Below are 24,925 nucleotides of genomic sequence, written 5' to 3'. Positions count from 1 at the left end.
TCAGGGGGCGGGGGTGTGGATAGAGGTCGGGACAGTCAGGGGACAGGGAGCAGGGGGGTTGGATAGGGGTGGGGTCCCGGGGGGTGATTAGAGGTGGGGGTGTGGATAGGAGGCTGGGCAGTCAGGGGGACAGTGAGCCAGGGGGAGGTTGGATGGGGTGGGGTCAGGGGATGGGGAACAGGGGAGGTTGGATAGGCCTGGGAGTCCCGGGGGACCTGTCTGGGGGTGGGGGTGTGGATAGTGGTCAGGGGACAGGGAGCAGGGGAGGTTGGATGGGGGTGGGGTCCTGGGGGATGGTTAGGGGCGAGGGTCCTGGTAGGGGGTGGTGAGGGGACAAGGAGCTGGGGGGGTTGGATGGGTTGGGAGTTCTGAGGGGGGCAGTCAGGAGTCGGTAAGTGGGAGGGGGCAGATAGGGGGCAGGGGCCAAGCTGTTTGGGGAGACAGAGCCTTCCCTACCCGGCCCTCCATACAGTTTCGCAATGCCGATGTGGCCCTCAAAACTTTGCCCACCCCTGGTCTAGACCCAAATGTCTGTGTGACTTGAGCAAATTGCTTCCTCTGTCCATATGTTTCCCCCTCTATAAAATGAGAATACTGCTGCTTACTCAATATTTGTAGAACATCTTTAGTTTAATGGATGACCATCACTATGTGTGTTAATTATTGCTACTAATATCTGGAATCCCCAAGAGGAAACAAATTGAAAAAATGTTTTTTTTCAAGTTAGCAGAGATGGTAATATCTGCTTTTTTTTATCATGTTTTAGTTAAACTTCTAACGAAATGACTGTGCTTGTGATTTTACATGTATGTGAACAATTTTGCAGGGATTAGTGATGGAAGCACTGAAGCTGCCATGACATTACTTGCAATGGGAGATCCAATGTTTCAGTTAAAAATAAGCACTCAAGGTATGATCTATTTATCTGCCAAATCCTTCCGTATGTGTCATGGGTTCACTTGTGGGTTGGGGCTTGGGTTGAGGTCATAATGACCCTTCATATCCTCTCACTATAGCAGCAGGTCTGGATTCTTCCTTTGTGTTCAGTATGAAAGAGAGGAGGATGGATTGGGCCATGATTCACTGTCTAGCGAGGTAAAGTGGTCCAGCCCCTAGCCAAAATACTGCCAACTCCACTACATGTTTGCCAGAGGTGCATAGAGCTCTTTTTCAGCAAAACACTGATATGTACCTCACCACATGGAATACATGCCCTGATCAACTCATTTCATACCGGCAGTACGACTCTTGTGCGTAATGGGCATTCAGCACCTTTTCTCTCTACTGTCCTCTGTTTGTACCACTGAGAAGGATTTTGCAGGTGTGTATGTGGATATTTTCACTGCTATGTACTACAGTTACTTCAAACTCAGGCTAATAAAGTACTCATGCCACCGCACACCCAGATGAATCATGTTATGATTAAAATTTAAGTCTAGGTCATTTTATTGTCTTACCTTTTCTGAGATAGATCCAGAACTTGTCCTCAGGTTTGGTCTCTTGCTTTGAGTTAGCAGCATTAGCAATACTGCAGAAAAGGAGTTGGGGAACAGAATAAACAATTTTTTATTTTTTTTTAAAGAAGCCAATATAGATGGCACAACCACTGCCACCCATATTGAAAGAACTGTTGCAGCACTACGTAACTGGCACAGGTAGCAAGGGGGGAGAGGAAGTAAATTAATTTTCACTTCAGCCTTCAGCTCTTCATAGAGGTTCAATTGGCTCCTAAAGCTTTAGGAAAGGAGTTGCTGAATTCTTACTGTTCTTAACTGATCTTTCAATGGATAAAATGTATTAGTTCTTTCTTTGATAGGACACTCAGGTTGTTCACCGAAGTGTTTTTGTTAATTTTTAAGACAAAATTGTATAAAAACAAATGGAGATTCAAAGGCTGAAGATTTGGTATCCTCATCCAGTCTCTTTTGGGAGATGAAACTTGATCTAGTAAAAGCATTTAATGACAGGCTTTTTTTTAAAAAAAGTATTAAACTAGTACTAAGATTATTTTCATTATCCCTGAATCCCCAAAATGTGGTTATGTTCAGTAGTGTGATTGGTGCAGCTGAGACATAAATATCAAGTCACTCTATACCCTGGAGAGCTTATACTCTAGAAAATAAACATGGAAAGACAGGATATGCTAGAGGAGATCCAGAAAAAGCATTAGACCCCTAGATTTTTCTATTGTGATTCTTTTTGTGTAGGTCTTACAGAGACTATTGTCTCATGAGTCAGACCAATGGAGAAGAGCCAGGCTTATGTGGTCCACAGTAGTCCATCTGTTTCGTCTTACTTCTTTAACCAGAAAAATTGTTTTCCATTCTGTTTAGCTATACTGTTAAATCATGAGAGTCCTGTGGCATCGTATAGACTAACAGACGTATTGGAGCAAAGCTTTTGTGGGTGAATACCCACTTTGTCGGATTGAATACCCACTTCATCGGATGCATTCGACAAAGTGGGTATTCACCCATGAAAGCTTATGCTCCAGTACATCTGTTAGTCTATAAGGTGCCACAGGACTCTTTGCCGCTTTTACAGATCCAGACTAACACGGCTACCCCTCTGATACTTGTTAAATCATTGTTTATTAACCTGGCATTAGGTTGACTTTTAACATATGTAGAGGTAATCCCTGCACTCTAACCAACAAACAGTCTAGTCATCAAGATGTGCTTTTACCCAGGATTTGAATTTGTATCTCTGTAGAATGCCGTTATTCAGAATGAAGCCTATAGTGGATCTACCTGTAAATAGCTTCATGTGGAGACATAAACTTGCATCTTTTTAATTATGGCTTTATTTTTAAACAAGGAAGGACACAGGTGTTTCCTGATCAAGATGAATTGCACATGGCTGATAGCCTCATAAACCAGCCTAATACAGAGCAAAATGTGGCCCCAAGTAATCAGTCACTTTCTTCACCTACTAATAATGAACTGGTTCCCTCAGAGGATGGAAACAAAGTCATTCTACCGGACCACAGTTCTGGAAAAGAAGAAAGTGTACAATTTTTTTTTAAGGAAGATGCTGCACCCACCAGGTTAATTTCACTGTTTTTCTTTAATCTCCCCCCCCCCCCGCAGTGATCTGTTCTCTGACAGGGCTCCCCTTTAAGGCTTCTTCCACCATACTTTTAGGCTGACAAGTAGTCTTGTTTTAGCTATCATGGCTCATAGGTTATGTAGTTCCACTCCATATTGATGCCTGTCCTTTTTTCTTCCCTTTTAAATAGGGACTTTATGTTTAGATTAAAATAGGAGTGATGGAAATGTACAACTTCCACTTCCTGAATACCCATTTTAAAATAAGGATATGCTTAAAAAAATTAATTTTAAAACTTACCTCACATGGCTGGCCACTATTTTATCTGGCCTTTTTTTCTGAAGAGCTTGCGTCACTGGTCAGACAAAAGTTAGTGGTTTGAATTTCATTGCTTCCTGTCACTTGTCATGCAGCTTAAAGGCTTTCAGGCGGCCACTGTACATCTATAACTACTAGCAACAAAGGAACTGCTTGAACTTCTTCCACAGCTAGAGCACGTGGCTCTGCCCTGATTTCTGTTGTGGAATATTGTTAAAAGATGAACGTCAAGTTAATGAAGTAACTCAGAAGAACTTGGTTTCAAGATGCAATTGGTTATCATGTCAACTTGTTTAGAAAGTTGTTGAATTTTTTTAGCTGTTTGCAAGAATGATCAAACATACGTTCCCTGCAAATGTTTAAGATCTTTACATTGAAGAAAATCCTGACAGTGCTAATGTATAACTTCACCTGTTTGTTTTAACCCCAATTGAGGCCCCCCCCCCCCCCCAAATCAATCCCCAACCATTCAAAATTAGGTGACCTACTTCTACTTTAATGTTAAATTTAATCAAAATATTACATTTTTTAAAAAGATTTCAGTTGCAGAGAAAAAATTCTGAGTTACCTAGCTACTGTAAACTTACCTGTTCTGGTCCTTGCTGGTCACTATGATTAAAGCTGTACTCAGGCTCTAGTCAGTCAAAGTTCTCCCAGTTCAACTGGTCTTTCTGCTTTTCTTCTTCCTGCCAGCCTGCCCATTTTTCCTGCTAACTCCATCACTACTTTTGTTCATCGGCCCAGCTGCCTCTCCCCTGCCTTCCCCTCCCCCTTATGGCCCTCATTACTGGTATTAATTTCTCCTTGACACTGAATTCAAACACATTAAAGAAAGGAAAGTTTCAATTACATTTATGGTATTTTTCTGTTTCTTTGTAGTGATCACCCTGTGCCCAAAGCGAATAGTACATCAAGGTTTGCAAGATGCAGACTTCCAAAGCCTAAACCAAATCTTAGCAGAGTACTGGGAACAAATAGGAATGTTCATCAGAAATCTCTTAGGCCAAATGCAGATGTGGAGCAATTCAAGCAAGTTCAAAGTGGTGAGCTTTTCCTTTATTTCCAAGCTTTAGAAAATAGGAGCCTATGGTTAGACTCCTAAATATGGAATTAGGAGTAGATCTGGGTGAATAACCTTTCTTGATAGGCTGGCAACTCTGCAAAATTGGATACAAAAGTTGTGGGACAAATCAAATCCAAAACTTTTCAGTGAATCAAAAATTAGTTTGGGTTCTAATGAAACAACGTATTTACAGGTATTTTTAAAAGGTGAGGAGGCAGAGGCCTTGTAACTTTAGGTTAGGGCATTCACCTGGGAGAGAGAGGACCTGGATTTAAATCCAGCTTCAGAGCTGGGATTTGAACCTGAGTCTCTCCCATCCCAAGAGAGGTCCCTTAACCACAAAGCTGTAGGGTATTCTGGGGTGGATTTGTCTCCATCTCTTCCTTTGAAGCTGTTCCATGTTGTAAAAACTACCTTAATAGCCATTGGGTCAGACAGAGTGGGTAAGAATAACTCTGTCGCCTGATGATTAGAGCATTGATATGGGAGACATAGGTTTGGATCCATGCTCTGAATCAGGAACTTGAACCCAGATCTCTCTTCATCCAGGTGAGTGCCAGAACCATCGGGCTAAAAGTTAGAAGGTGGCTTTCTCCTCCTTCAGTCATTTTGTGACTCTAGGCCAAATTTTTATTTCTGGATAAAACTATTTGGCACATTCATGGCAAATTTGCAAATTGTTTCAGATCAATTGAAACCGCATTTTTAAACTATTTGTCTGAAATATTTTGCCCAACTCTACTTAAGAGCCTACCTTTTTAGGTGTCTTTTTTCTGAAAATCTTGGCCATAAAACTAAAACAAATTGAAAACTCAGCTTCCTGTTCATGTCTACAGGCATGCATCAACATTTCAACAGCAGAGTGTCCAACTATTAAATTCCATACTTGTCTCCTGTTGTTGTATCTCTTCTTTAAGTGTAACCATATTTGTCTTTGCAGTATTTTTTTTTTAAATAGTCCCATAAGCAGTGGTGAGCTGGAGCTGGTTCGCACCGGTTCGCTAGAACCAGTAGTTAAATTTAGAAGCCCTTTTAGAACTGGTTGTTCCACGAGGGACAACTGGTTCTAAAAGGGCTTCTAAATTTAACCGGCCAAAAGTGGCACCTTAGGCACCTACTCCACGGGTGCTCCAGCCCTGGAGCACCCAAGGGGAAAATTTGATGGGCGCAGAGCACCCACTGGCAGCTCCCCGCCCCACACCCGGCCCCAGCTTGCCTCCGCCTCCTCCCCTGAATGCGCTGCCCTGCTCTGCTTCTCCGCCCCCCACCCCAGGCTTCCTGCGAATCAGCTGTTCGCGTGGGAAGCCGGGGCAGGCTGAGAAGCAAGCAGCGGCTTCCTGCTCAGGCCCAGGGAGGCGGAGGGCGAGGAGGGCTGCCTGTGCCGCAGCAGGTAGCCGGGGGGAGGGGCGGGGGGGCAGGGGAACCACTCCCCACCCCAGCTCACCTCCGCCACCTTCGGCCTGAGTGTGAAGCTGCGGCCTGCTTCTCAGCCCGCCCTGGCTTCCTGCCGAACAGCTGATTCGCGGGGACGGGGAGGGGGGTGTGCGGAGAAGCAGAGCAGGGTGGCGCGTTCAGGGGAGGAGGCGGAGTGGAGGTGATCTGGGGCTGGGCATGAGGTGGGGAGCTGCCGGTGGGTGCTCTGCACCCACCAATTTTCCCTGTGGGTGCTCCAGCCCCGGAGCACCCAGGGAGTCGGCACCTAAGGTGCCACATTTGATGTGATCAGTGGGGGAGCAGCCGCTCCCCCTGCTTCCCCCCTAGCTATGCTCCCCCGCCCCTAGGAGCCAGAGGGACCTGCCCGATGCTTCCTGGGAGCTGCCCCAGGTAAGCACCTCCGGGACTCCCCACCTTGCCCCCTGGCAGGTGCCTCTGGCTCTTAGGGGTGGGGTGGGCACCCACTTTGGTGGCCCACGAGACCCTCCTGTCCAGTTCTGGGGGCAGTCGGGGACAGAGGAGGGGGGTGGATGGGGCAGGGATCCTGGGGGGGATGTCAAGGAATGCGGGGGGGTTGGATGGGGCCGGAGTTCCGGGGGGCGGGTGTGAGCAACGACCTCCTCATGGGGTGAGGAGGGAACCCATTGTTAAGATTTTGGCATCTCATCACTGCCCATAAGCTAATGCATGTATGGTAGTGTAAGGCATTTAAACAGTAAGTCGTCTTGCTGTTGGTTGCAAAATATTACAATAGCGAACGTCATTTAATTTAATTTTTAAAATCTTAGAGGGGAAAGCTCTAAGAGAGACCATAGAAGAACCGATGAAGTGAGCTGTAGCTCATGAAAGCTTATGCTCAAATAAATTGGTTAGTCTCTAAGGTGCCACAAGTACTCCTTTTCTTTTTCATAGAAGAGCAGGAAGTGGAACTAGAATGGAAGATCAGACCAGCTGAGAACAGTTCTGCAGGTCTGCAGAATTTTGGATCTGGAAGCACAGACCTTGCCGAGTAAGTAAAGTGAACAGATATGAAAAAATCCTTTATTCATATGCTAATTGGTGTGTCACTTAAATGTTTTGGACTAAATTTTCAAAAAGTGCATTTCAAATGGATGCATGAAACTGAGATCTATATCTATATCTATAGATAGATAGGTATAGATATACACATTTAAATTGTGGGAAACTGACAATGGTGTCTGCAGTTGTTCTGGATGCATGACTTAGTTCCACAGTGTGGCAGGGATTTTTTTTGTTTGTTTGTTTAAGGCCTTTATGTACTGAATATCCTTTATATAAGGCTAATGGAATCAAAACTTTTGTATGTATGTTTGGCAGAGTAGCCCCTACTGAGTCCCAGGAACTGAGAAAGCAACTAGGTCCATTTTTCTCATGGATACTTTGGATGAAATTTATGGAGGTCATGGTACACCTGTGGGCTGTTTGACTGTGCTTGCAGCTAATGTCTCACTTTGGATGCCTTTTGAGACTGAGCTAGGAGAGGTCTGTCAAATAAGGCATTCCCCAAAAGTACTTACCCTTAGGAGATTTCTGTGGGGATTTTTAATATTTTTCCTTAATAGAGGAATGTATTTATGGTATAAAGCAGAGGTGGGCAAACTACACCCCGCGGGCCACATCCAGCCTGCAGGACTGTCCTGCCTGTCCCCTGAGCTCTCGGTCAGGGAGGCTAGTCCTCGGCCCCTCCCCTGCTGTCCCCCCTCCCCTGCAGCCTCAGTGCTCTGTGCCGCCAGCACTCTGGCCCACTGCTTCTGCCAGACAGGGTAGTGGCGTGGTTGTGAGCTCCTGCCGCTCTGAGCAGCATGGTAAGAGGGCGGGGAGGGGTTGGATAAGGGTCAGGGGATCCCGGGGGGCCATCAGGGGACAGGGGGTGGATGGGGCAGAGGTCTGGGGGGCATGGTCAGGGGAGCAGTGGGGTTGGATAGGAGGTGGGGTCCCAGGGGGTGGTTAGGAGCAGGAGTGTGGATAGGGGTTGGGGCAGTCAGGGGACAGGGAGCAGGGGGGGTTGGATGGGGGGTTCTGGGGGGCAGTTGGGGGCAGGGGTGTGGATAGGGGTCGGGGCAGTCAGGGGACTGGGAGCAGGGGGGGTTGGATGGGGGGTTCTGGGGGGCAGTTGGGGGCAGGGGTGTGGATAGGGGTCGGGGCAGTCAGGGGACTGGGAGCAGGGGGCTTGGATAGGGGGTGGGGTCCCAGGAAGGGGCAATCAAGGGACAAGGAGCAGGGGGGTTGGATGGGTCGGAGGTTCTGAGGGGGGCGGGAAGTGGGAGGGGGCAGATAGGGGGCGGGGTCCAGGCTGTTTGGGGAGGCACAGCCTTCCCTACCCGGCCCTCCATAAAGTTTCACAACCCCGATGTGGCCCTCGGGCCAAAAAGTTTGCCCACCCCTGGTATAAAGTGTTTTTTGTATGATTTTGTTTTACTTTTTGCATAAAGGAAATATTTCAGCATAGAGTAGCCATAACAGCCTTGTGGACTGCCTGATTTACCCCATGTTACCCCCATATGTTACATACTGTTTAATTGGTTTCAAATTAACTGTATACATTTTTCAGAACAGAAAACAAGACAAGAGAGAGTTGGGAAGCTTCAGTGGAGTTAAAATCTCCTATAATAGCTCCAAAAGCAGAGGTTTTCCTACCTGGGCTAGAGAATGATCCTAATCAAAGTTCTACTGGTGTCCTTCCTGAAAACAAGCCTGGTACTGTTATGCACAGCTTGCCTGAAGTTCAGTTGACGCAGGTAAAAAGAACTTGTATTTTTTTAAAACATTTGATGCATTAGAAATGCCTGTTTTTGTAAGAGGCTGTAAAAAGGGAAGTTATTTGGAGAAACTATGAAGAAGGCAATAACATGATTGTTTTTTAAAGTTTTCATCCATTCTGGGTAACTAAGTGAAATTTAATGGCCTGTGGTATTCAGGAGGTCAGTTCAGATCAGGGGTCTCAAACAGGCGGCCCGCCAGCCCCCCCCCCCTCCAAGCGTTTACCTAGAGCGGCTCCGGCCTGGTGCGCACCAGGGCAGGGCAGGCTCCCTGCCTGCCTGCCCTGCCCCCACGCCGCTCTGGGAAGTGGCCAGGACCTGGGGAACAGGAGGCACAAGGGTCTGTGTGTTGCCCTGGCTGCTCCTCCAGGTACCTCCCCTGAAGCTCCCATTGGCCACGGTTCCCCGTTCCTGGCCTGGAGCTGCGGGGGGTGGGGTTGGAGTGGGGGGGCAGGGAAGGGGTGGGAAGAGGCAGGGCAGGGACAGGGCCTCACTGAAGGGGTAGAGTGGGGGCAGGGCAGCGGGGAGGGGGGTGGTCAGTGATGTGGCCCTCGGGCAATGTACTAGTCCTCATGTGGCCCTCGTGGTCATTTGAGTTTGAGACCCCTGGTTTAGATGAACTAATGGTCCCTTCTGGCCTAAAAAAATCCATGAATCCTAAATCACTTTTTCCTGATTGGATAATTTAGCCCTGAACTACCATAATGTGCACATAGCGCAGATATGCAATGTTGGGATTTGCATGCACCCATAGATATGTCCACACAAATATCCCAAATTGTGCTCCCCTTTTGAGGTATGCATGCTTAAGTTGTGCACATTTGATTCTTTAGCCTTAAATTGTACTTTTAGTTTTGCCAAAATGCTATTATGATCAGACTTGCATTTCTATACCTACCTTCTCTCACTTTATTCAAAATTATTATTGGAATTTTTCTGGCAAGATTTTAGATTGACAAGTTGGGTGAGGTAATATCTTTTATAGGACCAGGTTCTGCTGGAGAGGGAGACAAACTTTCAAGCTTACACAGAGCTTTTCTTCAGGTCAGCTTGTCTGTTTCATCAACAGAAGTTGGTCCAATAAAAGATATTCCGTCCCCCATCTTGTCTCTCTAATATCCTGGGACCAACATGGCTACAACAACACTGCATACAAGATTTTAGATTGAACTTTCATGCTATTAATTGACTAACAATTAAACAAACAAACAAACTGAACGAAAAAACCCAAACCCTCCTAGTTATTCTTAGTTTCTTAAACCTTTGGACTTGGTTATTGAATATACAGTACTTCAATCTAATGGAGGGCATTTTAGAGTTCCAATAAATTGCCAAGCTCTTTACTTCCTTTTTGATGCTAGCAGGGACTAAATTATCACAGCTCTTTTGCTTTGCCCTTTGCCAGTTGGTTCAGAGCTCAACTGACTCTATCCAAGCAGAACGAGTGCAGGACTAAATATGCCCTCACAACACTCCTCCCCCAACAAGAGCGCTATAAAATACTATTTTTTAGCCACATAATCTGCCATGAAACCGAAGGGGAAGGAAGAGTGACTAAGCTCAATGTTTTTCTCCAAGCTCCAGAGTGTTTCCGTAATAGGTAGGGGAATTGATGCTCTTTGCACTGCTGAGCAATCCATTATATGAGTCAGCTTTGCAGGGTTGTGCTGTAGGAAAAGTAAACTTTTTTTTTTTTTTTACAAACCATTTCTAGAGGGAATGAAGATAAAGTACGTATAAGCAGAACACACAATAATGCTTATAGTTAAATACCCAAGTGTTCCCAGTCCCCATCATCTTTATATCCTTCCATCCTAAATATTTAGCGTAGTTTGAGAAGGGGGGGGGAAAAATCAACAAAACCTGGGTAGGGTGTGGTTAAATTACTCTCCTTTGTTACTCTTAACACTTGATGATAAGTGTTTACAAAACAAAAGTCAATAATTCTTCATAAAACTTTTTCTGTTTTCTAGAGTTGTTTGCCAGGCTTATTAATATTTCTTTTGAAATACTTTTTCTAGACTGAAGCAGTTACACAGGAGTTTCAACAGCAATACATAACCAGCACAAAAGAAACTTCAGGTACACTACATTAATGGCCTAAAATAGCAAAGCAATACTTGCTAGCCCAGCTAGGTGTAATATTACATCACTGTCTCAGAACTGCTTTTCATAATTTTATTGTGTGTGTGTGTGTGTAAGTAAAAATAAAATGAAAACAAAATTAGTATGATAGAAGTACTTGTGCAAAGATGGATCAAGAAATTAAGAACTTTCTATGTTAACATTGATGTAACTGACCTTCTATAATTTGATATTAAAGTAGCTTGTGTTAGTGATACGCAGATAATTGATTTTTTCGCTATTGTATATTTAAATTCATGCCACAAGTCACTGAAGAGATTTAAGTTTTGAAGCATTTTTAGATGTTGCCTCTGTAAGCTTACACATTTGAATGCAGAAGATATTAAGTGGATAGAACAAACTAAGATGAATAAAAACAAAATTCAGCACCAATACAGTTTGAATAAGAAGAAAAAACCTCTGAATTAGAAATCTTAGACACTTACTTTAAAGGAATTCGTCTCACTGCTAACTAAGCTTGTAATTTACACTTTCAAAATGAAGGCATATGTGACTCCAGGCTCCTTATCCCATTGTGCCTTGTTATTGCAGAGATCTTGCAATAGTGAATCATCTTTCAAAACAAATGAACTGAGATAAAGAAGCAAAGTGAATTAAGAGTGGAGTAGTACTTTTAAATCAACCAAAATCAAGGGATTTCTGCGTTATATTAGAGTTGTAGCTTTTTTGTATAATTTAGATTTAACTTTAATTTTCAGTTTTTTTCTTCGAAGCCATTCTTCTTCACAAACTTTGTTCGGGGTACTCTAAATTTAGTGATAGCATGCTGTATGTAGTATATTTAATGTAATAGCTTGTTACTCTGTAGTTCAACGTGAAGAGCTAATTGGACAATGCTGATGTCTGCTAGATTTGGAAACTGATTCCTTGTCTTTAATTGCCTTCTTATCCTAACTGGTGGCAATTGGCTGCTATCTATCTGTTAATGTTTGATTCTTGGAAAAATCTTAGGGACTTGTCGAATGTTAGGATTGATGCCCAATCCTACTGTAGCAGTGTACCATCACAGGTTGTCTGTGGGACTAGAAGCTGGGACTACTGCCAAAATAACAGGCCTCTGCTGCTTTCACTAAAGGAGTAATTGTTAGCTACTGGTGGTGGTATTAGGTTCTTATCTTTGTGGATAATGGATGACTTGACTGATTTAATTAGCGTTGCACAAGCTTATAGAGTGTCTGCTTATTATTGTGCTCATCTTTCTGAGTGAAGAGTACTGGCTGGGGCTCACCTCAGACACAAAACGCAGCTCTCAATCAGCTATAAGGATCACTGTGGAGCGATGCTAGGTTCCTCCCGTCTCTCCCTGAAGAGGCCAAGCATGTTTCCACAGTACTCCCAGCCTTTTCTGGCTTGAGCAACAAAATGTGAAAACCTAACTGCAGTTGTGGAGAAGGGCAGGATACAACACACAACTGCTAGAGTTTAAATAGTACACTTTAAATAGTAGGGTTTAATTATCTCTCTCTCTCTCTCTCTCTCTCTCTCTCTTGTGTCCAACACCTTTTGGTAGTGAATGGAAATGGTAACGAATATCCAGAGGAGGTGGCGGAACAGACATTTATTTTAACATTGGTGGAAATTCCAGCTGACTCGAGAGAGTATCATGACCCATCTATGTCACTAGAACAAGCTTTGGAACCAAGTTGTGGAGAAGGGCAGGATACAACACACAACTGCTAGAGTTTAAATAGTACACTTTAAATAGTAGGGTTTAATTATCTCTCTCTCTCTCTCTCTCTCTCTTGTGTCCAACACCTTTTGGTAGTGAATGGAAATGGTAACGAATATCCAGAGGAGGTGGCGGAACAGACATTTATTTTAACATTGGTGGAAATTCCAGCTGACTCGAGAGAGTATCATGACCCATCTATGTCACTAGAACAAGCTTTGGAACCATTGCTGCCAGCCCCCATACTTCTCACTCCAGTGAATACAGGCTTAGCTAATGTGATGGGAGAGCAGAGGTAAATGATCAATATACTACAAGATAAATTTGCATTTATTTCTGAGCCTCTCAGGCTAACTTATTGGAGCCTCTAAAGTTAAATACATTGGAACTCACTAAAAGAAGAAATGCAGGAGAAACCACTACAATGGATCATTTATCAGCCTCACTAAAACAAATGAAAGGCGATCGTGATTCTCTGAGCAATAAATCAGTTATGTAAATCTGCTAAGTTTTGATTTGTTAAATATTTTGGTCATGTGCCAGCAGCACCATAGTTAGTGGGACACTTGCAAAGCCTAGTTCTATATTGACTTCAATATTTCTGGTCAAAAGTAATGGAAATTATAAATCTGAGCACCTTTATATTTTCTAAAGTATTTTGGATTCCATAGCTAAATCACTTTTTCCAGATTTTTAAGGTCTCATCTTTTTTGGAACACTTCGGTGAAAATGACAGAACATAAGAATTCTTTGTTTTAATTTTTTCATTCTGTTGATTAGTAATACTTTCCTTGAATAAAGACAGACAAAATTATTTAACTGATGTCAAACTAAGCTTACAGCAGTACAGGAAAACAACAAAGGGTTTATGAGTATGACAGTGCATATTTTCACATCACAGTTGTTGAAATAGGTCTCACATTTCCATGAAATATTGCAACAAAATGTACACATAGTAAGTTACAACAATATACTGTAAGAGGAAGGGAAATCTTCCAAAGAATAACATAGTAATATGCTTTTAAAACTTTGACATGCTTTCTTAATGTATAGTTCTATTCCCATGTCATAGCATGTGTGAAACAGAGCTCTTAGGCACTGAATTGGCTCTGTAAGCTCAGCTGTTAAGCCTGCTCCTTTCTCTGTTGAAGATCCTCCCCTTCAAGAAGGAGCCTCAGCCATACAGCTCTGGAGCTCCTGCATCAGAGAATTACTGCCTGTTGGGCGCCTGATGATGATAGGCAATGATACTGACGGCCAGTAATGGAATATGTCTCTCAAGTCCACCTGTATCCTTGTAGGTTCACCCTGCTCCCTTAATCACCTTCTGTGGCAGGCCAATTTTGTCCTGGTTGTTCCACAGGACTATCATCCTCCCCCAAGGGTGTGTCGTGGAAATCTAATAGAGACGAGACTGCAAGTATAAATACCCTGAGCATCTAGAATACTGTAACCATTACAGTAAAATGCAGTTAATAGTAATGAATGGATTGATTTATGTTCTCATGGAAATGGAGTTTAATTATATTTGACAATGGCTCACATGATTATAGTAGATAGAAGACATAGCTATAATTGACAGGAAGAACGCCCTTGGTGGTCAGGGATAGTACAGCAAAATGCAGATCTCAAAATACATGTTTTATTAAAAACATAGTTGTTCTTTTTTTACAATTCACTGGAGCAAAAACATCTTCTAGTATGTGATATCACAGATACAAGTCACCTACTAACTCATAGTTGTGTTCGTACATGGAACACTTAACTTGCATATTAAGGAAAATATAAATGAAATGTACAGTTCAAGCAGAAAATGAAACAAAATCTTAAAAGAAAAGAACAAGACCTTTAAAAAGATTGACAGAAGGTGTCATGAGAATTCCTAGTTCCTCATGATTTTTAAAAAAACAAAACCTTGCAAGGCTTATCTAAATGATAAAAACCTAAAAGTGTTTGAAGCGGTACATGTTGTAGATAAGAATATAAGCAAAGATATTTGTGTCTTAATCATCTTATAACTTTGCTGTATACACTGCAAATTTGATTTTTAATTTTTTTTAAGATAGTAACTTTGACATGTATTTATAATTACAGCATTGGATCACTGACGGCTCCAGTTGATAGAGCTGCTACCTCTTTAGACACCTGTACAGGAACAGAAGGACTGCAGAGAGCATCAATAGAGTCATTTACTAATATGGATCAGACCTCTTGCAAAAGGTGTGCTATTGATCTTGAAGAAAGTGACACTCCTCCTGCCAAGCGAACTCCATCTACCTCAGCAGATGATAATCTTGCAAATACTTACAAGGTCAGATACTAATTCAGGAAATACCTTTTTATGCATACTATGAGAGGTATGCATTTGAAGTGTCTAACTGACTTCAAAATAATACTGTATTAACTAGGTTAGTTACCTAATTTGAAATTTTTCCAGGAAGCTTTTAAGCAGCAAAATGGAAGCTGTAAGTTGCTTTTTGTTTCAAACAGTAGGAATGCTAAATATTCTTTAGGCTCTAGTTTCTGTGTTCACTTTGTTGGGTTTACTTATGAGCCCCGTTTTCCATTGTACTTTTTACTTGATATGCTTTGTATTCTTCCTAATTGTTTCTGTGCGTTCACCCACTTTCATTTTTTTTGATGGTGCAGTTGCAGCAGGGGAAGCTTCAGGCATATGTTGGTCACGTGGCTGTCTTGTTTCAGGGAAGGGTGCATCATGATTCTTAGAGGAAATTCATTACAGGAAAAAGCTATGTGGCTAGAAATATCCCCCTCCCTCTTTACTGGGGCACTAACTACAAAGGGAAACTGGACAAATTTCCCATACTGTGGGGTGACCAATTTATTTGGAGTGACTTACATGTATTTTTGCTATTGAGTACAATATGTTTTGAGGTGTGGGGAACTCTACACTATGATTTCAAGGACTCCAGTGGGAACCTTGAGAATTCCCCCAGCTTCCTTGCTTTTATGCTCTCTGAACTTGAGGCCCATGTCATGGCTATCTGGTAGTACCCTGAAAGCCTGCTTTTCAATCAGCACTAGGGGGTCACAAGTGACATGAGGTCCCATCACATTCCTGAGAGTTGAAGACCTTTTCCTTCCTATTGTTTGTCCCCAGCTGATTTAAGATCTGTAAATGTATAATCTTATTTCTGTACTAACTTTTATTGTGCTTCTTTGAAAAAGAGAAATTGACTTTTAAATGTTGTTTAATATAGGAGTCTTCAGTTAAATCAACACATGCTCCAAGGAAAATGGCTGGTAGGTGAATTTTTGAGATTTAATGTATGTGGAGTCACTTGTAAATGGTAGTTAACATTAATTGCCGTTTTGCTAACTAATCCTACCAGCGGCAATGTATTCATAAGGGGAAAATTGTCTTCTATTCACTTTAATTGCCAATTACCTGCATTGGGATTAGGTGTCTGGCAAAATTTTGTATATTCATGTTAAAATTCCACTGGCTTCAAAAACATTACTATATTTGGAGCCTTAAATAAGATGATTTTCATGAATTTTAAGAGCGGCCTCTTATTTGTGCATTTCTAAAAGTAAGATTTTTTATTTATTTGTTTTATGGTTGGTGGGTTTAAAAAAGAAAAAAAAGCAACCCCAAAAAATTAACAAGCAAAAGATACCTCAGATATATAGAAGTGACTCCCTGTTCAAGGTACTTTTTAGAACTTGTGCATAAAGGTCACAGGAAAGATCTCAAACACAGAGCCGAAACGAATTTTTTTTGTTAATTAGCTGATATGTTTCCGCCTGTTTGGAATGGAGCAGTTAACCGATGATTTGTATTATGCCAAACTACCTTTTTGTGCATTTACAATTCTAACCAGATCAGCAGAGGTCTTGTCTTAGCTGCTATGAAGTCCCAGCAGAGCGAATGTGAAATGTTTGTGGGACCTCATAATATAGTGGAGATGCTTTATTTTTAATATCTCTGTAATTGAATAAAGAATCTGGATAATACAGGGCTTGATCTGAAGCTCCTTAAAGTCAATGGAAAGACTTACAATGACTTCTGTGGGCTTTGAATCAGGTCTACAGCTTGCATGCACGACAGGCATTATGTCAGGAATGATAGTCTCCCTCTCTACAATTTACAACAGTGGTTTTATTTTTGGTCACCTTGTTACTAAAAATATGTGAACATGTTGGAAGGAGATTTCATTTCCAAGAAGATCAACCAAAAAAAAACAGGGGACTGGAGGGTCTGACGTGTGAGGAAAGACTAAAGAAACCAGATATGTGTAGTTTCTGAGTTAAAAGGCTTAACTGAAAGAAGGATTAGCCTACAAATATTTGAAGGATGGAAACATCGGAGGCATAATATTTGAGCTAATGTAAAAAGAAGGGATGTAATTGTAAAAGAAGTGGAATGAAATTGAGGGGAAAAAATAGTAGATTGAATATCAGAAATTTCCTGACAGTGAGATCTGTTTGGCACTTTGCACTTGTATAGGGGATTTCAGAGTATTACTTTTAAGTTGTGCAATAGTCTCCCAAAAATAAATTATGGAAGCCCATATTTGGAAAAATTCAGGATGGGGCCAAGCCCTAGAAAGTATAATAGAGAGCATTCTGCCTTAGCAGAAGGTGGGTTGCATGACCTAATTGATCTTTTCCAATTCTAATGTCTGTGTGATCTGGTAAGGTTTTCAGGTCCAAAAATACAGCCTATTTAAAAAAAATTAATAGTATTATCTTTTGAGAAACTTAGCTTGCTCGCGTTTATTTAAAAAACAAACAAAAACAACACTAGTGTCAATTGTAATGCCCCAAAACACTGTCTTTTAATATGACCACCACCACCACCACCACCACAGTGGTTTGGACCATGATGTAGAATACTAATATTATAAAAATATTAAGAGTATAAGTTCAGTCAATAAGAAATGTACATTTCCCATTTATGCTTAATATTAATTTTTTCCCTTAAAGGGAGAATTTCTGAAAAATTGAAAACTTCAAAGAAGAAAAAACTACCTACCTCTATATTTGTATCTAAAACTGCAGAAAGTGGGCAATCTGAATCCTTTCAGAATTTAGGAACTATACCAGTTGAGGAATCGGCATGCAAGTGTTCAGATGAGCTGGTGTCTGGAATGGACCATGAGGGAAAAGCAGCACCAAATGAGCAAGAAAGTTCTATGGATATTTGTGAATCTGGACATTCGGGACATGTTGGAAGCACAGCTGCCCTTTCAAAGAGCCCGATGCTAAGGTATTTCTAGAACACTGGTTCTCAGCCTTTTCATACTGAATACCCCCTTCTCATCAGGACTTTTCACGGTGATCCTTCTACTTAGCATTGTGGTAAGAGCACGATAGACGTAATCCCAGGTTAAAAACCCATACACTAGAACATTGTCCTTCCTTTTCTTCAGCAAAAAACTAGAAAGGATCAGCTTTGGAATTTGAAATACTCTAACCATAGAATGGTAACGGCGTAGTTAACAGAAAAGGAGTACTTGTAGCACCTTAGAGACTGCATAAAAACATCCTCACTGCATTTTCCACTTTTATGCATCAGATGAAGTGAGCTGTAGCTCACGAAAGCTTATGCTCAAATAAATTGGTTAGTCTCTAAGGTGCCACAAGTACTCCTTTTCTTTTTGCGACTACAGACTAACACGGCTGCTACTCTGAAACCTTAGAGGCTAACAAATTTATTTGAGCATAAGCTTTTGTGAGCTACAGCGATCCATGTTGTCCCATGCTTTTCTGGCAATGTGCCTCAGTGAACAGATAGCTCATGCCTATTAAGTATTTGGCTTTCCTATTTACACAGCCGCCTTTTGTGATGTAGACTCTGTTCACTAGCATCTGGACTTGGGAAAACCAGATTGGTAGCTTTAATAAACCATTTCTTTTAATTGCCCCGTCCTGTGCTGTAGTATACTGTATAAACATATCTGTGTCTTTGAACTTTTCAGTTAAGTAGTAGCAGTTAATACACTCAGTGTGCTCATTCTTTAGAGCTGTATTAAGACATGTCACTGCCCTACAGAGTTTACAGTCTAGACAACAAACAGAAGATGCAACATTACTCTTTTATTCCTTTGTATGTTCCTTTTTAATATTTTTTAATTTACCTTTCCCTTATATTTTAGTTCTATTCCTCTAAGCATCACTTATTTACTCATCATTTTACTTTTCCTACAGTCAGAGGTTTTTTGTAACCCTCTACTTTTCCCTGTCCTAGTAGCATTTACCATAGCCTATTGGCCCCTGATGATTTCGCCCCTCCTCTCATATCATTGTGGTGTGTGGGGTTTAGTTGTTGCTTATTTGTATTCCAGTGTCAACCACAATATGTAGGTGCTGCCCATGCATAGAAAAAGACAGTCCCTGCCTTCGAGATTACAATCTAAAAAGTGACTCTGGGCTTTTGCCCAAGCTTTTTTGTTCCTGAATTAACATTAAGTAACCGTTCACTGTGATTGGCTGTGCTGATGTTGGTAGAGTGAAGATCTGGTGGTGTTCCTGCTACAAGGAGTGTCTTCCTTCTGTATTCTGGGACGCTTTCTAGGTTGCCCTTGGGAGAGTGGGATTCCTCCCTCATGTGGTACATTAGAGGAGGCCTGTGGAAATGACACATGAAGGGATTCCCTCCTCTTTTGTGGGCTAGAAGCTGGCAGGTCTCCTCTGCAGCTGTTCCTGTTGCTAGGAGTATCTTCTGCCTAAAGATCTGGAGCTTATGTTGGCCACTCTTGAGTAGTGAATGGTGGGCTCCAGCTCCCACACTGTGGTGGCATGGAGGCTGTTAAAGGCTTTTACAGCTCTACAAGGAGCTTTCTCAGCTCTGTACTGCTTAAATAATCTGGCCAAAAATGTTATTTTTCCAATTCAGAGAATAAAAAACAAAACATGAAAAACCACCAAACACAACAAATTCTGGGGTTGATTTAACCTATTCCAAATTATTTATTTTAGAATGTTTTAATCATCTTCATATAATTTAGAAGTGTTTGCTACTAGATTGTAAGTCAAACTCTCATTAAATACAAACAATATTTCTACTCCATTTTCATTAAGCAAGATGACAATCTTATATAAACCTTGAAACTTTATTGTTAATTTTTGTTGTTTTGAACAGGGCTGGCCGAAGACCTCTGGGATTTTTATCTTTAATTTGTAAATCAAGTAACTCTGAACCTGGAGAGGATACTAAAGGGAATGGACAGAGACTCCAAAAACCTCTCATAGCTGCCTCAAAGCAAAGTCTGAAAAGACCTACTCCATCCGCTGAGAACAATACAGACACTCAAGAGTCCTGTTCCCTTCCCTCTACAAGCCTGTTGACATCTGCTGAATGTGAGAATATAGGCACTGCTGCAGTTCAGGTACATACAGTTACCTCTGAACATCATGTCTGTATGAAATGTAAAGCACTACTAGGAGACAACCATTTGTGTGTGTGCAGAGTGATCACTGTGACATTCTTTTATAGATTTGTGGACTCTTTGCTTATCTGTATGCCATGAAGCTGAACAAAAGGACTATGTTGAATAATAGGAAAAACAAACCACAGTTATGTCAATTTTTTTTAAATGTTGGAGGGTCTCTTAGAACAATGCTCCAATAACAACAGCAAAGGCATCTTAAAATTTGGAATTAATGTTTCATTTTATATGATATTTTATTCCTCCCGGTTTCTGCCTTCACTTCTGTCTTAAATCAGGAACCTGAGGTCACTGCTCTGAGCACATCAGGTGGAGAGCAGACCCAGGGAGCTGACCACATATGTCTCTGAAAATTCACCATTTGCCACTGTACCGAAAGGAGCCAGCTGTGTAGTGTTATACTTGCTGCAAAGTGTAGGGGGGAGCCATAACTGAACAGTTAAAAATGCAGCTGCTTGATTACATCCCATCTCATTTGTACTGTTTATTTCCTCTCCCTAAGGAGGAGACTGTGTTCGTTAATATTAAATCTCCCCAGATTCTCTGTTCTGATCTCTTGAGGTCACATTACATTTTCCACATTAAGCAAAACTGAAACAGGACATGTATCCTAAAATAAGTGTCTGCACACAGACTTGCACCAAAATAACAAAGATTTAAGTGCTTTACAAACATTTTGAATATCTAAAACACAAAATAAGGATAATTGTTTGAAACCCCCATTAAATCCCTAATAAATTGTTCCCAAAGGTGGTTTTAGAGGTTTGCCGTAATCACTTGTCCTGCCAACATTTCCCATTAACTTGAATGTCCTTCCTGACAAAACTACGTGTGAAAAGGTCCTTAGGTTTTTATTTGGAAATGCTAAATCCCTCGAAGTCCACTCAGCTTTCATTACTTGACACGATGTTGTGCTTGTTTCCAAGAGAACCATATCTGATTACGTCTTGCTACAGCAGCTTGACGACTCTGTTTTGGGGGTTATGTCATCTCACGTTTTGTGAGAGGTGTGTCTGCTACATGTCTGCCTCTGACTTGTGTATGTCTATGAAATTTCCAAAGCAGCCACATAGTCTCCTCTGTACAAGTTTACCTACTTGAGATCAAGTTTACTTGCTTGAGATCAAATTTCCATTATTACCTTAGCAGAAATATCAAGTGAACCCGTCCTGTGTGATTTTGTAGTTCTGTGCTCAGGGCACCCACTCAACAGTAGGATTCCATTAAGTTTTGTATCTTTAAAGAATAATTGTTACAGGTAATAGCTTGATCAGTTAAAATTAATCTACCTGACCAAGTAAATGAATGGAAGATTTGAAGGATGGTTGTACTACAGTTAACTTGGTATATCCCAAATTATTCTCTGAAACAATTTTGCTTGGGGAAATCTTTATTATGTTGATAGAGGGAGGCCTGTTGCTTTTACATTTTAAGTGAGTGCTGAAACTTACCACGAGACTCTAGTTTGTACACAAGATGAGGCATAGATGCATGAGAAACAACAAATCTCAGTAGATGTCAAACCTGTAAATGCAGTCTTTTATTTTTTGGTAGATTTCTTCTGAGTCTTCTGAGAAGCAAGCTTCCAGTACTAAACAGGAGAAAGAAGAGGAGCCAACCAGAATCTCGGAATATTTTTTCAATGATATCTTTATGGAGGTGAATGATTCAGAATAAACCTCTGGGATCCAAGACTGCCGTGTAACAGCAGAACTGTGTATAAATGAGTTGCTGTGAATTCTCCTTTGTTCTTCCTTAGTCCTAATTTATTACTAGCCTCGCTAATGGAGAATAACAAGCACTGTTGGAAGACAAAATCAGTTTTTCTCGTACTGGGCGATCTGAGCATTTTTCAAATTTTTAAGAACTAGATTGGCATGATGAGACGAAACAGCAGCTGTTGGCTTACACTGTAACTTTTCTAGATGCAGATGCTGGGTGCATGACTACCTTCTAGAAGTGCAATGAATGAATGACTATCCACATGACAATATCCCTTTAAATCATAATGCTGAAGCTTGTCGGGCTGGTTATAAAAGTTATTTGCTATACTTCTTTTTGTGAAGTTCCACTCCAGGAAGGAGAATTAACCTTCATATTTATCTCCGTTGATAGAGAAGCAATTCTAAAAGCTTAGTGTAGTAAATACATTAAAATGTTTTCTATTGACGGCTATTTTATAGTCTTCTCCAAATTACATATTTTTATAATGACAGATTCACAGGTACATAAGCTTAAAAGCCCTGATGGAGAAAAAATTTTTAATCCCTTTTAAATGTACAGAGATAAACATGAAAGACTATATTTATTTAATTTTAATTTATTAAAAGATGCTATCCCATGTTAATCCTTTTTCATCTGTCTGATTTGGGGGTGAGGAAAAGATTAACCTATCTCCCATTGTAAATGCTTATTTCTTCCTAAAGTAAATATTTAATACAATAGGCTGGATTCTGCTCTTGCACTGTCTTTTATATACTCATGTAACTCCATTGACTTCAGTTGAATTTCCCTAGTATAAATCAAGAGTAACTGCGAGCAGAATCGAACCCAGAACTACTGAGTGAGGATGCTTTGAGGATTTGCTACTTTGAAACCGTTAAGTTAGAATGGTTTTCCTCATGTTTCCTGTCTACGTTTTGTTCACTAGCACAGTGTAACTTAGTTTTAGGGTGGTATTAGGTTTGTCACAGGAAGACTAATTTTCCACTTATGTAATAAGGAAAAATTGCCTTGACAAGTTAAGAGAGTCACATGGTCTCAATCTTAAAATCAGGCATTCTTCTAAAAGATAAATATATTTTCATTCGTAAATTTTTGACTTCTTAAAATGAGTAGGTAGATATTTTAAATTAGACTTCGATAAAGTCTGCATTTTTCTCCTTGATTAAATGTTCGCCGCTGGAGATCAAGGATACAGAATAGACTTTCAGAACATGGGATTTACATAATGTCACATACCTCAAGATGACTATATCCCTAATTATGTTCCTTAACAGTTCTGAAGACCCCCTTCAAACCAGAATTATTTTTTTACTCTTGCTTCACTTGCCACAGGTCAGTCAGAAATGCATAGTATATGTTTGTTTACCTTATAGGTTGTGCTTCTACCTTTAATTTGTATTTTGTGAATGGGTCTTGCCAAAATGAAAATGATTCTTAATGAGAAAGTAATTTAAAATATTTTGCTAAATTTGGTATTCAAACTATTTTTTAAGATTATTTTGCCACCCTCTGCAAAGAAATATCTACTCTGTAGGGTTGGATGATGATTTACTAGCAAATCCATAATTTATTTTCTAATTATAATGATTATCAGATTTCTCTTGAATCACTTGCTGAGACTTGAATTTTTATCCTTTCAGAAGTTATTTTTTGACTTTTAGTTTTTAAAGGAGCCTTCAAGACTGGAACAATAATCAAAAATAGACCAGCTATTAGGAATCATTAAACTAGAAGACCAGATCACTTACTTTATAGCAGCTAAATGTGAGAAGTGGTTACAATTTTCATGCTACAGTGGAAGGGGAAAACTATCCTACAATAGAATGGTTTTCCCTTGTTTTTCAAGTAAATGACAACTTGCATTTAAAAAATGACTGTACAAATGGATCCAATCACATGTCCATTTTCAGGCCAGTGTCTCATGGTTTGACTATTTCATTTTAAGTTGAAATACCCATTTTTGTGTGTTTTCTACTACTGTAACACTGCAGTAATAGATTAACATTGTATACATGTAGCTAAGGCTACTGTACATCTTGTAGGGTCTGGTTTTTGTATGCAAATATTTTGTTAGTTATTGTTACATGAGGCATGTTGTATTTTAGAATCAGGTAAACCAGTTAGATCATCCCCGCTAATATGTTCTCAAAGTTGATTTGTGGAGGAGGACGCTATAAAATAATGTCCTCTAAGTACCTACTAAAGTAGTAAAGATTCATTCATAGTATTTCAGATGCAATTCAAACAACAAGGCAAAAATAATTTGTATTTCATAAATTATAAAGAGACGACAAAATTTGTGGTGCCTTATTTATCCCTATTAGATGGAAGGGACAACAGACCTTGTTCTTGTTGTTTTTTCACAGCAAACCATGTGCACTTTGTTATCAATATCTTTTGAAGTGAATCTCATTTCTTTAGAGGAATAAGATAACGTGTGTTTTCCGTGTTGGATATGAAAGTTGTATAAGTCATAGTGATGGAAGGAAACAGAACAGCATCCTGTGTTAAGTTCCACTGATCAATGGTTTATCATTTCTATTAAGATGTGGCAAAGGACTGCTTTCCTTGAAGAGTTCTTTGACAAACATATGTAATATTGTTCATGCGTAAGCTTTCGGGTTCAAAGAAAGCAGTCTGTTCTTTATGTAAATTATGTAAATAAATACTTTTATATCACTTGTGTATTTGATCTTACTTTAGCTGTCTTAACAAAGCTTTTAGCAATAAACAAGTTTATAATGATCCAAAAGAAGAAACTTTTAAAGGTAATGAGAGTTGAATGGCTAAGGTTCCCATATTAGCACTAATGCTATGTTTTGCCGTCTGTTCACCCTTGCAACATTTTACTTACTTGATTGTAATGGTGGGTGAGTAGATTTTATTCCTTGATTGGCATGTTTTATAGCAATTTTGCAACATTCTTTTAACTACATTAATTTTTTTTATTTTGAAAACTTTAGTTTTTCCATTCACAGCTTAATTTAGAGCCTGATATTTCTAGTATGAAAAATGTTCCAATGTTTTCTTTATGTAAATATTCTAGACTGAGAGAAGATCAAAAAATTAAAACCTGATTTTAAACCTTCTCTGCTTTAGAAAACGGTTTGGTTTTGTTTTTTTGGTGGGGGAAGGGAGAAAGATTGAAAGGTTTTTAAAACCCTGGACTCTATACTTATCTGCATGTGTTTGACTAAAGTTCATTAAAATTCAAAAAACATTAGGGCCAGATCATGTCCCCAGGCCCTTCTAAAGTGTTTATTTTTGGCGGTGGGGGGAGGGGAGGAAGAGGGGGAAGTCCATGCTATAAATTGTAATCTGATTTTGT

At 40.5% G+C, this 24,925-nt stretch overlaps 1 protein-coding gene across 4 annotated transcripts in view; it reads left to right on the top strand.

The window, feature by feature from the left end:
• Positions 1-24,276, top strand: part of BDP1 (B double prime 1, subunit of RNA polymerase III transcription initiation factor IIIB) — a 72,761-nt gene extending 48,485 nt beyond the window's left edge. The window contains exons 31-43 of one of the 4 annotated variants that reach the window (XM_043546840.1): positions 827-910; positions 2,818-3,046; positions 4,246-4,409; positions 6,652-6,673; positions 6,771-6,872; positions 8,436-8,622; positions 10,665-10,725; positions 12,554-12,752; positions 14,552-14,768; positions 15,679-15,721; positions 17,408-17,690; positions 19,566-19,812; positions 21,427-24,276. In XM_043546840.1, coding sequence (XP_043402775.1) covers positions 827-910; positions 2,818-3,046; positions 4,246-4,409; positions 6,652-6,673; positions 6,771-6,872; positions 8,436-8,622; positions 10,665-10,725; positions 12,554-12,752; positions 14,552-14,768; positions 15,679-15,721; positions 17,408-17,690; positions 19,566-19,812; positions 21,427-21,549 — 1,961 coding nt within the window. In that variant the 3' untranslated portion in view covers positions 21,550-24,276. Of the gene's footprint in view, positions 1-826; positions 911-2,817; positions 3,047-4,245; positions 4,410-6,651; positions 6,674-6,770; positions 6,873-8,435; positions 8,623-10,664; positions 10,726-12,553; positions 12,753-14,551; positions 14,769-15,678; positions 15,722-17,407; positions 17,691-19,565; positions 19,813-21,426 lie in introns of those variants that run through there. The other 3 variants (XR_006290937.1, XR_005225988.2, XR_005225987.2) reach the window with 3 other exon arrangements.
• Positions 24,277-24,925: the final 649 nt, after the last annotated feature.

Source organism: Chelonia mydas, chromosome 5 (assembly GCF_015237465.2).
Source record: "Chelonia mydas isolate rCheMyd1 chromosome 5, rCheMyd1.pri.v2, whole genome shotgun sequence".
Lineage (NCBI taxonomy): Eukaryota > Metazoa > Chordata > Testudines > Cheloniidae > Chelonia > Chelonia mydas.
The sequence above is the reverse complement of the archived record's forward strand: the minus strand, read 5'-3'. Positions and strand labels throughout refer to the sequence as shown.